Raw genomic sequence first — 14559 nt, 5'->3', positions numbered from 1 at the left:
ATCCTGAGCTCTTAGTGTTCTTCTATCAAAGGTTTCGCTACAGCATCTGCCTCTGCTACAGCTGTGCTCTGTCTGTGCCGCTACCTAATAGGAAGATGTGACCAGTCCCTACACAGCTTTTGAGATGTATCACTGTACACAGTTGTCGGTGGGGTAGGTGAAGCCCTGGCAGCTGCCGAACTACTGCAAATGTGCTGGCAAGACAGGAGAACTAACTCATCTTTTCTTGTTCCCCACCAGATCCCCCTCTACCGCTCATAGCAGCATTGTGGGCTTGGTAGTACCAGAAGAGAAGAAAATACTAATAGACTATCTTTTACCTTTAGGCAAGGTGATGGTGGGAAAGAACAATAAGAACAAAAGATTACACAACTCTGCTTGAAGAGGATGAAGGGTTCACAATAGGGATATAAGGAATATAAAGTAAAAATTAGAATGAAGGTATAGGAGGGTGTAATACCCTGCTGCTTTACCTCATGTATCCTAATACTCATGCCATTGATCATAGTGATTTTGATTTGATCTGTTCTAGGCCTTTCTGGTGTATAACACCCAGGCTCCAGGGCATTAACTTTTACTATTCTACTATAGTGCAACGTAAAATTATTATTTACATATATTAGTTTTGTCTCAACATTGGTGCTGCCACTGTGCTCCCTAAAGATCTACAATCATTTGACCGTTATGAATTTACAGGTTCATGCTTAAACTAGAAGTCACTTGTGCATCCAGAAAAAAACATGTAAAGAGTATTTGGTGCTTACAGCCTTATTAGACCCGTTTATGTAACAAGGACTAAAACTGGACATACAATGCATGAATTTCCCGGCAAATCTAGGACATTTGGCAAATGTGGTTCAGGCTGCCAACCACCCCACATTGGATGATACTTCCAGTTCTTCATATATGGGATACATAAAGTCTATTAACTGACAGCCTCTGTGCCCAAATGCACGCACTGGTGTGCAAGCTACATCTTGTAATAGCTGTGCTCTGGTTAGCAGGTAGGGACAGGGTTGGCAAGCAACGTGATAATGGTACATGAGTAGGTGAACTGGCTTGGCCTGGACATATTCGTGTAATAGAGGAGCTGTCCTGCACTATTCCTAGGATGTTGTGCAACATGGAGAAAGCACTGGGCTTCTCCATTTGACAAAGGCCGCTTTCTCCATTTTAAAATGTATATAATACATACAGGTGAAACTCGAATAATTAGAATATCGTGCAAAGTTCATTTATTTCACTAATGTAACTTAAAAGGTGAAACTAATATATGAGATAGACTCATTACATGCAAAGCAAGATAATTCAAGCCGTGATTTGTCATAATTGTGATGATTATGGCTTACAGCTCATGAAAACCCCAAGAACCCCAAATCCACAACCTCCAAAAAAGTAGATTATTACATGCAATCAATAAAACAAGGATTGTACATAGAACAATATCGGACCTCTGAAAAGTACAAGCATGCATATGTACTCAGTACTTGGTTTGGGCCCCTTTTGCAGCACTTAATGCAATTACTTTTGCACGATATTCTAATTATTCGAGTTTCACCTGTATATAATTATAGACAGTTAACCATTGCATGGCAGGGATAGCCACACTGCAAAGGTCAATACAAGTTTTGCCAGGAGTTCTTCTTTAAGGTAAGCATTCATTATATGTATAAACTGGAGGAGGAGCGACGGCTATGCATAAGCTTGGACTGTCACAGAGAGTTGACAGGGAATTGGAGCGACTTACATAGGAGCAGCACTGAAGGAGGAAATATTTCTATTTCATGCGACATATCAATGAAGTGTCATGCACCACTTTTATCAATTTAATGCAAAACATACAACCTCAGTCTAAATATAGGGTATTTCTCTCCACGTAGGGAAACTTCCCTTCAATTAATTTCCCTCTGAGTGTCCCATTGTCACCACTTTCACTATTGGCTGTCTGAAATTTTGGCAGACCACTAGCCAAGTTGAAGCACAAAAATCTGTGTAATTTAAAGTAGAAAGTAATACTATTTGCTGGCAGCTCAAGAGGTATATGCCAATCATGACATGAAAACACATTCTATTTTGTTAAATATTCTAAAAGCAAGTAGGTTCATCCCCAAGCAGGGACCTTCATCAATATATTATCATTTATACGGGTACAAATACATCACAATCAGCTATAAGTAATGCAATCAGCTATAATCCATTATAAATAATGCACAAAAATAGTTTAAAAACAATTGCTACCAGTGTGCAGAACTGAAGAAGCATGTCCTCAATCGTTCTCAATCTGTCTAGCAGAACTACAAATGTAACATATAGCTATTGATAGATAAGTAGAATACATTCAGATGGGGCTATAAGTCCAAGTCCCAAATAGAAACATACAAATTCAAAAAAAGTTTGATTAAAGGTACAACAACACTGCATACTTCAACCCCTTCAAACAGCCGCACACCTCAGTGCCTTATTTTGGAATGACAAACCTGACAACCCTTTTTGTTTTTGTGTTGTTAGTAGACAGACATGATTTTTTTCTCTTTCTGTCTTTTATCTGTTGGCTAAACAGTGTCACATGTTCACCTTATTCACCTTCTCACCTGTAAAGTAAATATCACTCTCCATTACCCACTTAAGGAATTCCTTCAAAGGGCAGTAACAGTCCCAGGGGTTTGAGCTAAGGCCTAGTGTTCGTAGACTCGGCAATTCACTAACTGTAGTGACATCCAGATAGGTCAGTGCTGTGCGACTGAGATCCAGCTGCCGAAGGCCTGTATTGTTGGCAAATGCATCCTTCTCAATCTCCTCCAAGTTAGGATTGTCTGATAACTTCAAAACAACTAAACTTGTCAAAAGGTAGAAAGTGGCAGAAGTGATCTTGGTGATATTATTGTGACTCAGGTCCAGATAAACCAATGACATAGCAATAAAGGTGGCTTCCAAGGAATTTCCCAGAATATTGTGGCTGCAGTCCAGATACACTAGATCAATCAGAAGATTGAGATCCACTGATGGCAGATACGTTAGATTGTTATGCGTTAGGATCAGCTGTCTGGTATCCATTGGGATTCCAGTGGGGAATACTTCAAGCTGTCTGTCAGTGCAGTTCACTAAAAGGTGTTCACAAGTACACTCCTTTGGACAGCATATGCCAAGCTCTATAAGACTAATAACTACAATTAAAAGTAAAATATTCTTTGCATCCCAGAGAAAATAATGTCTTTGATTATCCATGAAACTGATGTGTCCTGTAGGTTTTCTGCAGAGAAGGGTAACCGTCTGAACAAGGGCAAGACCCATTTGTACAATGTCTTTTTGCAGCAGATGATAATACGGCAGCAGTCATGTCAAGCAACATGCACATTTCCCTTACCATGTATACTGATGTCTACTGTAACAATTCTCTGCTTATTCAGAGGCTCACGTTGCTCTCATTCTTCAAGTCTCATTGACAGTCTATTTTCACTGTCTGGCTGTGAAAGTGCTGCTGCTTACACAAAGCCACTTTGAACTTGAAAGTGAGGAGGACAGTTAAATAGCTGGCTCGGACATCCAAGAGGACACATCTCCCTGAGTCACAACGGTTGCCAATCGACACCTTCATGACGTCAGCAGTTAATCAAAGGCAGCTATGCTTTTGCTGAAGCAGAACAGTCAGATGTTGCTGAATACTTGGAAAAGCAGCACACACACTCGATTCTAGCTTCTGCAAGGTCATAATTCCTAATTCTTCATAGGCAATACTGTACCTCTGTTTATTGTACAGCTAATACATGCTATCATAGCTTGTTCATTATTTGACATGTAGTGCACAAGGAGAGGTTCCCCACATGCATGTTTTAAATGTGTAGTTGTCTTGTTCTTGTTTCTTTGTGTTATGGCTTATTTATGTTATTGATATGCGTTACATCCATGTTAACTAATGGATACATTTTTTCCTAGAAGTAATACATTTTGCACTGATACATAAGCATACATTCTGAAACGATAGATATTAGATAGATAGATAGATAGATAACACACAAACATAGTGTAGCTTGGTTCTTACAGTTCATTTGCCTTTAAAATATGAAGACAGTTGTGGGTGACACTGGTGACAAGCACAACAAGCATTGTTTAGTATGTACATTCAAATAGATAGCATATACAATATATGTAAAGCAAAGTAATGATTCCTTTAATCATAGATGGAGTAGTGTAATATCTGATCACAGCTCATTGGGTCAGCCATACTATTTCACTGAAAATATGAAGGCTCATCTGTAGAGATAGTAGAAAAAGGGTTTGCACATTCTTCTGGATCCAGTAAAAAAGTCGCTTTATTTATTCAGAGCATTAAACCAGACATAGCAGTCATGTGGGAATATCTGAATGATGTCAACAAGCTTGTTTTACCAATCTTGTTGAGAACCAAGGGTTTGGTTCTCAAACAGTTTTGGGAATCTTAGTTAAAGTTTGTTAACAATGATTGCTATATGATGAGGGTGAGTCTGAAGAAGGAGAGAAAAAAAGCAATTTTGACTGTTGGTGGGGCACGAGGCTAAAAAAAATGAAACTTTGAGACACAGCTTATATTGTCTTTTATAGCAAAACTATTTACATGTCTGACGCGCAGTCAGGTGGGGATGATGGTAAAGCTGTAGCCAGGTTGTAGGAACTGGCTCAGCTTGACAAGTAAAAGACATCAGAGGTGGAGGAGCTGGAGAAGAAGCATATCACTCTTAAATCAGAATTTGAAAGCAGGTAAAGTCTGCTGTGGCCTATAGATGTTTTGTGAACCCAGCCACTGTAGAGCATTTCTGTAAAAATTAAAGCTGTTTAACTAAGGTATTTCAGTGATCTCCAAAAAGCACAGACTCCACTTCTTTAAGGGATGAAGGAAATGTAAATATACCTTGCGGAATAAATATGCAAGGATCTTCAAAACTGCTAAGTAGGTAGGTCAGAAAGACTAAAGATAAAATATTTTGACGGCATCCTGATGCTCAGGAAACCAATCTTTAATGAGTTAACTGTGTTTGTATCAAAGAACACAGCTCAAAAGTTAGGTGTAGTGGTTTGCAGTGGTGGTCATCTGGTTTTAACAGAGATCCAGCTCACACTAGCCTTGTAAAACTAATAATTGGCAGGAGATGCACTTTTTGAATATTCTTTGGTCTTATACATAATAATGGTCAGAAGAGAATCCACCTATATGGTTAAACGCTCGCCTAGCTTTGTAAAAAAAACATATTATTAGCCAGATTAGTGCGCTCCTATTTATTTTAACTAACTTGGACTTGTAAACAAAATAATGGCTAGAATGGAATTTGTTTAGGAACTGAAAATGCTGAAAATGTGACTGTTAGTCCAAATAAAAAAAAAAATAATGGCAGTCCTCAACTATGTTGTTACCAGTCAACCATGAAAAGCTCTGTAACAGTGACTGTGCACACATACTGTTTGCAATATCGAACAAGGGGAATCCTGAGCTAAAATAGACCCATGAACGTATTCCTTTCATCAGAGTAACACGCATCTAGTATTTCAGGCTTTGTAACTTAACCCTTTGTTCCATGCACTTCACTGTCCTTACATAAAGTGATCAATCATGAAAGTGTCAAAATAAGCTTACAACCAAGTAAATTATCCTTTCTTTAAACTCAACACTGATATAAAATTAAGGGCAAATTAATTTAATGGTTAAGACATTCTACTCGCTTATATATATAAAACTATCCTAATGGCTGTTTAATAATGTAAAACAAAGAGCTGTGATGTGCACTAATGCATAGTAGCTAAACAGATTGTATCTTTTACCAGTTTATAATAATTAGAACATGAAAGAGTCACTGAGCAGATGCTAAGATTGAAATAAGTAAATTACTGTGTCATAGTACATAGGTTTTTTAAAGTTGAATATGTGCTTAGCTACTGAAGTTATCAGTCTGTTGACTGCAGTTTTCAGCAGAGGTTTGATTGCTGCATGGGTAAATTATTTCAAGTTAGACATGTGCGATTCATTTAGTTCCGAATTGAAATTCAAATGAATATTATCATATTCAGACATTGGGATGCATCCGAATTTCCGAATTAAAGAAATAACGAATCCGAATATATCCAATTTTTTTACATCAAAATTTTCGGACGCATGTGAAATTGTTTCTGAATGTCATTCTGAATGAAATTATGTTGGTAACCATTAAAAAAAACAAAAAACGAACAGCGTGGAGTTCCATCTCCAATTCAAACCAGACCCCTTAGGTCTGATAGGAATTTTAGGGGGTCCCCAATGCCACAAAAAAGGTCCTGCTAGACCCTTGATCCGAACAGCAGCCTGGCAGAGCAGGAAAGGGGGCCCCCCTGTGCATCCCCCCTGCATCATATCAGGCCACATGCCCTCAACATGTGGATGGTGCTTTGCCAGGGAGGACCCCCTAGCAAAGCAGCTCGTCCCCATGTTGATGAAAACAAGGGCCTCCTCCCCACAACCCTGGTCTGGTGGTTGTGGGGGTCGGTGGGCAGGGGGGCTTATCTGAATCTAGGTGCCCCCTAGGACACAAACTTGCGTCCTCCCATCACCCAAAGCCCAGTATACCGCGAGCTACAGCTCACAGTATACTGAGACACCGCAGCCGGAATGGATCCCGGCAATTCTGTCTGGATCCAACAGCTGCGTGAGTGACAGCTGGCTCTGCCTATCTAGAGGCAGAGCCAGCTGTACCCGCCCCCTCCCCTGTCCGTTCCGCCAGTCAGCGCTGGAGGATCGGACAGGGGAGGGGGGGATCCCTGCAGGAAGCCGTGAGTGACAGTCACGGCTCTCTGCACGGATAGATCGAGAAGTGCACTCACTTCCCGATCTACTGAGCCGACCTGTGACAGTTTCATTGTCACAGGTCGGCTCAGATTATGAGGCTGAGTGAAAATCACTCGCCTCATAATTCTCCTTTAAGCATAGTTAGCATATAACATAGTCCAATACTTGAATGCAAACATGCAGGAATATAGACAGAGCTATCCCTACAATGAGGCAGCCTGAGGCTATTGCCTCAGCCAGCATCTCTTTGGGTCACATGGGGGGCAGCAGGCAGAGGGGCAATGTTTGCAGTGTGCCTGCCACTCCCTTTCTGGCCAGAATCCTAGGCTTCTAAAAGAGCGGCGGGGAGATGTGTAAAGGCCAAACACATCTCTCCACCCCCAGCTCTTGGAAGCCTGGGGTGCCCTTGCTGGCATCCTACTGAGCTTCTGGCAACCAGTGACATCACTGAGGGCAACTTGTATAAAGGGGCCTGCTTCCATGGGAGTGCAATGACCCACAGTACTGTTCTGGTGAGTTTTTTGTCTGTTTTGTTCATTTCAATTACGGGGTTGTTGTCCCTTTAAGAAGACTCTGCAGCCTCGTGAGGAACTTTGGCCGGGAAAATCCTCTCTTCTGGAATTTTCTCAGGATTGCTGGCAGGATTTCTCCTGGATCAGTGTCCAGTTGGCTGAGCACTGCACCAGCAAGCTCTGGCTATAATACATAGAGCTATAATACTTGGCTGGCTGGGCTTGTGGTTTTTCATGTAGACACTGATCGGGAGAGTCTTGGAGAAAGCCCAGAGCACCAGTGGAAGAGGTTCCTGGAGACTGGCATGCTGAAGATCCCTGTGATAGATTCTCCTCGGCCTCTGCCCCCCGCTCTCACCCACCTGAGTGCCCATGTGGATCTGCATCCAAAACCAGCAGGGATGACGGCGCCCCCATCCTGCAGCATGGAACTTAGCGGTGCAGAAAGGAAGAAGGTTGTGATGTTGGCGGCAGTGTGGGCTGGTCCAAGTGCATCAGAAGAGGTAGGAGTGTCTACTTTCTGTCACCAGCCAGAAGCAGAGGTGCGCCGGTGCGCGGCCATAGAAAAAGAAACTGTAGTTTTGCTTTGAAGGCAATGCACAGGGGTTTTCTTCATTGCATTTCTTTATTACAGCGTACTAAAATATAATTTTCTTGTTTTATTTATTTTTTGTCATGCAAATCGGAAATCACTGCACTGTTGCCCTTCTGTTGTCTTGTACCAGTCTTGCCACTCTCCGTTCTGCCCTAACATTGACTAGTCGCTGACGGCCACAATTCGCACGTTCAGACCCAGATTTTCGGCTGACAGTCCAGTCTTTAAACACTTTAACAACAGCTGCTCTTGAACATTTAACAAATTCTGCTGTTTTGCTGATACTCGCTCCATGGCTCCGAGCGCCAACAATCATCCCACGTTCAAAGGCTGTTAAATCGCGTTGTTTACCCATATCTTCAGAAAAAAATCACTCCTACTGTCGTGGTAAACAACCTGCTTCCCTATTTATAATGGTCTGGCCTTCTAGCAACTTCAGCGCCAAATTATAGCTAATTATAGCTAATTTGCCTACAAACGTCAGGTGGTCATAATAATCTGGCCACTCAGAGTCTTTTTGTAATGTTGGGATGCTCACAGATCACTCGCACAGCTTTTCCATTAACGAAAAGTCTTTATTTCTCTTTCAAAAGGCAGGCAGTAAAAGGAAGTCCAACATAAATAGCTTGTCTCCAGCATATAACCTATCTGGGCTCACCAATCCTTGAGGTGCCACACACACTCACAGTGTCCCATTCCTGTAACTGTTTTAATAGCTTCTCTTGCAGCACTGCTGCTCTGGCCTCAATCCCCAGGGCCCCTGTCTGTCACCTCCAGACAACCTCAGTAACGTGCTAACCCGCACAGTAGGCATCACAAACCCGCAGCACTCTGCTGCACTGGCCTTCACTCTGACTCCTGGGTGGAGTTCTCCTGTCTCACAGGTGGGGCCCTGAACATGAGCCAGCATTCTTCTCATAAGGGCTGTGTCCAGGTGCACAATCTGTCAGTGCTGGTTACCCCTAAAGCCTGGACCCAGGAATGGAGATTTCATCCCTCCCAATGCTCTTTGAAATCTCCCAGGTCCAGGGACCCATGCCAAATCAGGAAAACCTTGCTAAAGCAGCCATTTTAGCACAATACAACAATAAAGTGTGTTTGTCAGCTGTTTCCTTGTTACCAAACACTTTATTTGTAAAGGATAGTGTGATTGCAAAAGTGTTCAGGTACATTAGACCTTAACCTTCTAGCTTCAGCATCATTTATATGCTTCTCAATCCTAGCCTTCTATTGTCTAGTAGTCTGATTACTGTACTCCTTACTGCATTTATAATAGATTACATATGCCACATTTTGCATTGTGCATTTTATATAAGGCTTAATCAGAAATGTATTACCTTTCACTAGGCAAGACATTGTGTTACTTTTAAGATGGTACAATATTCAAATGCTGTATATCCACAGTATATGGCGCGTTCTGGGACCCTTTGGCAGGAACACCAGGTGTCCCCGTTAAGATGCAGTCACTAAGGCGCGACAAATGCCCCAGGGTGGCCCGGAAAACAATGTACTGCCATCGCCGATGAGGGGGTTGGGGGTCCTTGACGTCCGAAAATATTACCAGGCCGCACAGATTGCGCCTATTGCGGCCCTTCATATCCCAGATGGCCCACCGCTCTGAACCCTACTGGAGATCCCCTATGTACACCCATGCTCACTCTCCGCCATTCCCTGGCTTCCCCCCACTCACCGCCCTTCACACCTCAGTCCCCTCCTTACCCATACCCTGCGGATATGGGACTCCACTAAATATGCTGCTTCCTTAATTTCCTCGCACCTGCCCCTCACCACTCTCCTGTGGAACCCCATGTTTCCTCCAGCAATGGACTGTCCGTCGGCTTTTATTTGATGGCAATCACACGGATACACTACTCCTATATAACTTCCTACATAATTCGAAATTGATCCTATGGGACTACCTGGTAGCCAAATCTCAACCACCCTCTTGGGAACTATTCCGGTTCATCCAAATAAGGCATTGGATTCAAACCTTACTTCCAAACCCAATTGCCACCCCATCTCTTACCCCTTTCGAACGCATATGTCTCTGCACCCCCTGCTCCCCGAACCTCATCTCCCTCCTATACTCCCAGCTCAACGCCCTATCCTTCACCGCCACTCACCGATATGTTTCCAATTGGCAGCAAGATCTCCGCCAGACCAAGCCCTTGGAGGAGTGGACGGAAATCTGGGATGCAGTCTCCAGGTGCTCTCGCAACATCTCCACCCAGGAAGCGGCTTATAAGGTGCTCTCCAGATGGTACTTAGTGCCCTCTCACCTCTGTGATGTGCTCTAATATTTGCTTCAGGAGATGCCAAGCTGTGGGCGATGTTATGCACATCTGGTGAACGTGCCCCTTCGTGGCCCGGTTTTGGACCCAAATCTATAGACTGCTCTATTCCATCTTCAGTTTTTTTAGCAGTGGAGAATTGTATATCTATATGTACTGTACATATACAGCACAAATGTCCCGTACATTGCAGCATTAGATTTACAATAATCCACTGCTAACATGAATAGGTTAAATGATCCTTAGTGCAACTACATGTTATGTACTATGGATCATGATTTAACCTATTCATGTTAGCAGGGGATAACTGTAACTATTACTGCATAATAGTTAACTATTTAGTTAAATAGTTAAATAACTATAGTTAAATAACTATTACTGCATAATACTACTGTATGTGCTGTATATGTAATATGGATCATGATTTAACCTATTCATGTTAGCAGGGCAGAATTGTGAGCGCCTCCCACAAGCTGAGCACCGAGATGCGATGCAGCGATCCTGCCCAGCGCCGACTACAAGAGGCATCGCGTGAGGCTACGGGGATCGGAGTGAAACTGTGAGTAAGGGAAGCTGGGATGGGGCTGGCTGTAAATCTATTGCTATAGTGTACTGGACGTGTGTAATGTATATGTAGTGCATATATACAGCACACACCTCCACTACACTCCAGCAATAGAGTTACAATTCTCCACTGCTAACATGAATAGGTTAAACCATGATCCATAGTACATAACATGTAGTTGTACTATGGATCATTTAAAGTCACCTGTCCCTTTAAGAAAAAGTATCGGTAATTGGTATCGGCAAGTACATGAGGGGATGTACTTGTACTTGTACTTGGGACTGAAAAAGTGGCATCGGGACATCCCTAGCAACTAACTAACTACCTCTTCCTAGAAGCTAAACAAACCATAGCCCACTCGTGGAAAAAACAAGCCATTCCTTATTCTGAATTCCACGGGTGTTAGGATTTTTTGTTAAGGAACACCTCTCTAGCATACTGATGGACACGAACCGGAAATTCCATGCTATATGGGACCCATGGTCCTCTGTCTTCTTATCCACTCTTGACTCAGTAACTCGAAGCCTCATTCACTGAGCACCCATTGCGCTGTGGCGCCCGGTTGGCAGTCACCGCCCTCCTCTACCTCCACCTACCCTCTTTCTTTTCATCTCCCCTTACTGCCTTTGCTCTCCTCTATAACTCCCTTCCTGATTCTCCCTTCTCCCTCCTCCTGACTGGTCACTCCTGCCCGAAACTAGCTACACTTCGGCCTCTCTAGACCCACCATATGGGCCTCCCCCTATACCTATCTATGCCGCCTGATGTTCAGGCGTATTGTTACTCCACTGTGCAATTGTTGCTAGACTGTTTCTGTACACACTGCACTTTGAAAACCTAAGAAAACACATTGAAGAAGATGCAGTCACTATACCCAATGAAGTAAAGACAGGTTCAGAACGGCCGCATCTGTAAGCGGCAGTTCGCATGTAATCATACATGGTAAGATTACATTTGCTTTGGAATAGATGACTGTTGCTGGACTCATCTATTCTGCGTCCAACAACAATCATCTTTTCCAAACCGCAGGTAATCATACCATATATGATTACATGCGGACTGCCGCTTACAGATGCAGCTGCTGGCACTGTCATTTACTGCAATGCGCAAAGCAGTTGCATCTGAATGGGACACCTGGTATTCCTGCTGCAGGAATCTGTAGGTTCCTGCGGCAGGAATCCCAGAATGCCCTGTGTGAATTTGGCCCTAAACTCTCAATTCTCTATGTTTCAATAATGAATTCAGATCGAACTAATATACATTACCATGCAAGGTATTTCTTTACGTTTTGCCCAAGCAATTACAGGCATCTTGTTTCTAAACAGCTGACTCCAACTCTCTTAGCTCCACTTCCCTGAACTTCCTTTCCAGTGCAAAGTCACAGGGAACAGAACAGTCTCCAGCATCTGTCCATCTACTGGCTTGGAGAAGGGAGAAGGAATGAGGGAGGAAGGCGGAGGGTGGTATGAGAGCAGGGGAGTGTCTTGCCCTGCTGTACCTGTGTTTGTAGAGACACACACAGGTTACTAGCACACACAATGCTCCATAGGACCCTGGAAGGGAAAGGGGTCATCCTAAAACAGGATATCAGGGCCTGTGCTCAGGGGACCAGCTGATTCTGCAGAAAGCTATAACATTAAAACATCAAGAAGCAGCATCCATCGTAAGTGGTTTAATCAGCATTTGAAACAGTTTAAAAACATTTTGATTTGAATATCACTTCACCTGCTCTTATTTACCCTATATAAACTATTCAGACTATCAACAACAGTTCTTCCTCTCCTAAACAAAAGTTATGAGCTAATAATGCCACGAAACCCAGTTACCCAGTTACAACGCTGGGCAGAACACAAGATCTGGTCATTACTACTATAACAAATTGTGGTTAATAGGTAATATACAGTACATGCTAGGTTAATATCAGAGCAGGCCAACATTTAGACTAACATTTTTTTAACTCTCCCAATAGAATTAGCATTTGTGCTATAGTTTGTGGTAAACCATGATGCATTCACTTTTTTGCATTGCACATGATTCATAAATTAAAATTGGCCAACAAACAACGTTTCCCTGTTGAGACTAATGCATCCTATGTGATGAGGAATTATAGCATAATCACGATTTCTTCACTTCACAAATGCAGAACATATTAGGAGCAACTTCAAACACCGTTTTTAATGATTTCTAACTTTCAATTTGCACAAGATGGCAAGACTGTGAACACAATAAAGCATTTAGGACAGGGGTCAGCAACCTTAAACACTCAAAGAGCCATTTGGACCCGTTTCCCACAGAAAAGAAAACACCGGGAGCCACAAAACCCTATTGACATCTAAAATGAAGATAACACTACATATATCGTTTTTTTAACCTTTATGCTATGTATAACATGTATATGTGGGCTTAGTAACGCACTGGACTCTGGGCTTAGTAAGGCACTCCAACCAAACCCCCCCCCTCATTTGAAGTCCCCTGCCAAGCCTCACAGCCAGCATCCCAGCCAGACGGTGTGCACTGCAGGGGGCGGGGCATGTGACACACACTTCACCTCTCCCAGCGCCTTTTACTAGGGATGCGGCCGGTAGAGGAGGTGAGTAACAAGACCCGACCCTTACTGAGAAGCCCGTCAGCAGTGCAGGGCACTGGGACCCTGCACTGCCGCATATTCCACCAGGGGGGTGGGTGCCCAGGACCGGACCTCACTGGGCCCCCCCCCCACAGCCTGAGGCCCCAGGAGTAGTTCCACCCCTGGACAGGAGCCGCAGCAGAGGGATGAAAGAGTCACATGCGGCTCCGGAGCCGCGGGTTGCTGACCCCTGGTTTAGGATAATAGGGATACATAGTAATAGAGTGTACAATGTATGAAAACTTAGTTATAAAAATAAAGCTCTAAACTAAATAACTGATTATCTGATAATGAACTTTAAAGGTGATTCAAATTATTTAATATATTCTAATTTGTTGTATACAGTGAGTGGTCGAAGTCATCTCGTGGCCCAACAAAGTACTGATTTACCATGCTGTTAGATAGATAGATAGATAGATAGATAGATACTGTTACATACCTGGTGGAGGCCAAATGATCTGAAGGCTTCCACTACACCTTCTGTCCAGCACCCCATGGAACAGAGTATGGAGTGTCATAGGTGCCGAAAGCTGGACCTGATGCAGCGAGTTATCAGCAGGCAGTGAGGTTGGGAGGCAAACCAGGGTCAGACACAGCCGGGCAACAGACGTACAAAGGAGGTAGACAGAGAGTAATGTCATAGTAAATGCGGTGGTCAGTAGCCTGGGATCAGGATATAGTGGAGTCTGGCAAGCTGAGTCAAAGCACAGGAAGGCAATACACAGGTCAGGTCAAGGGTAGCAGGAGCTGATGACCACTCAGCATCTCTTCTCAGCGGTGCTCACTTCTAAATAGGCCACAGGGCACCAAGGGCAGTATGCACATACAAGCTCATTCTCGCTCATGCACATGCACATTAGCTAACACAATCCTATGCACAGATGTACAAGCCAACTTAGCACCTTGACATGCGCCATGTCCATGCGCATATCTCTGGGTACAGCTGCAGGCTTGACCTGTAGCCCATACGCACACGCAGAACTTCAGGCATGGCTGAATGACTGATTTTCCTCACAGACAGATAGATAGAATGAAAGCTAAAACCTAGGTGAAAATAGGATTTTTTTACATTTACCCCAATACAATTGTTTGCCATGTTTACTCTGGAATGTGAGTGACTGAGAAGAATTGGGACTAAAGCTTTAAAGAATGTTGTGCTGATTTCCCCTGGAAATAGTTGGCC

At 43.2% G+C, this 14559-nt stretch overlaps 1 protein-coding gene across 1 annotated transcript; it reads right to left on the bottom strand.

Annotated features, from left to right (window-relative positions):
- Positions 1-2562: 2562 nt before the first annotated feature.
- On the bottom strand, positions 2563-3519 carry LRRC52 (leucine rich repeat containing 52). The gene has a single exon (XM_018573279.1). The coding sequence runs from the start codon at positions 3289-3291 to the stop codon at positions 2563-2565; it is 729 nt and encodes a 242-aa protein (XP_018428781.1). The 5' UTR covers positions 3292-3519.
- Positions 3520-14559: the final 11040 nt, after the last annotated feature.

Source organism: Nanorana parkeri, unplaced genomic scaffold, assembly GCF_000935625.1.
Source record: "Nanorana parkeri isolate BGI_ZX_2015 unplaced genomic scaffold, ASM93562v1 scaffold2313, whole genome shotgun sequence".
NCBI classification, from domain to species: domain Eukaryota; kingdom Metazoa; phylum Chordata; class Amphibia; order Anura; family Dicroglossidae; genus Nanorana; species Nanorana parkeri.
The sequence above is the reverse complement of the archived record's forward strand: the minus strand, read 5'-3'. Positions and strand labels throughout refer to the sequence as shown.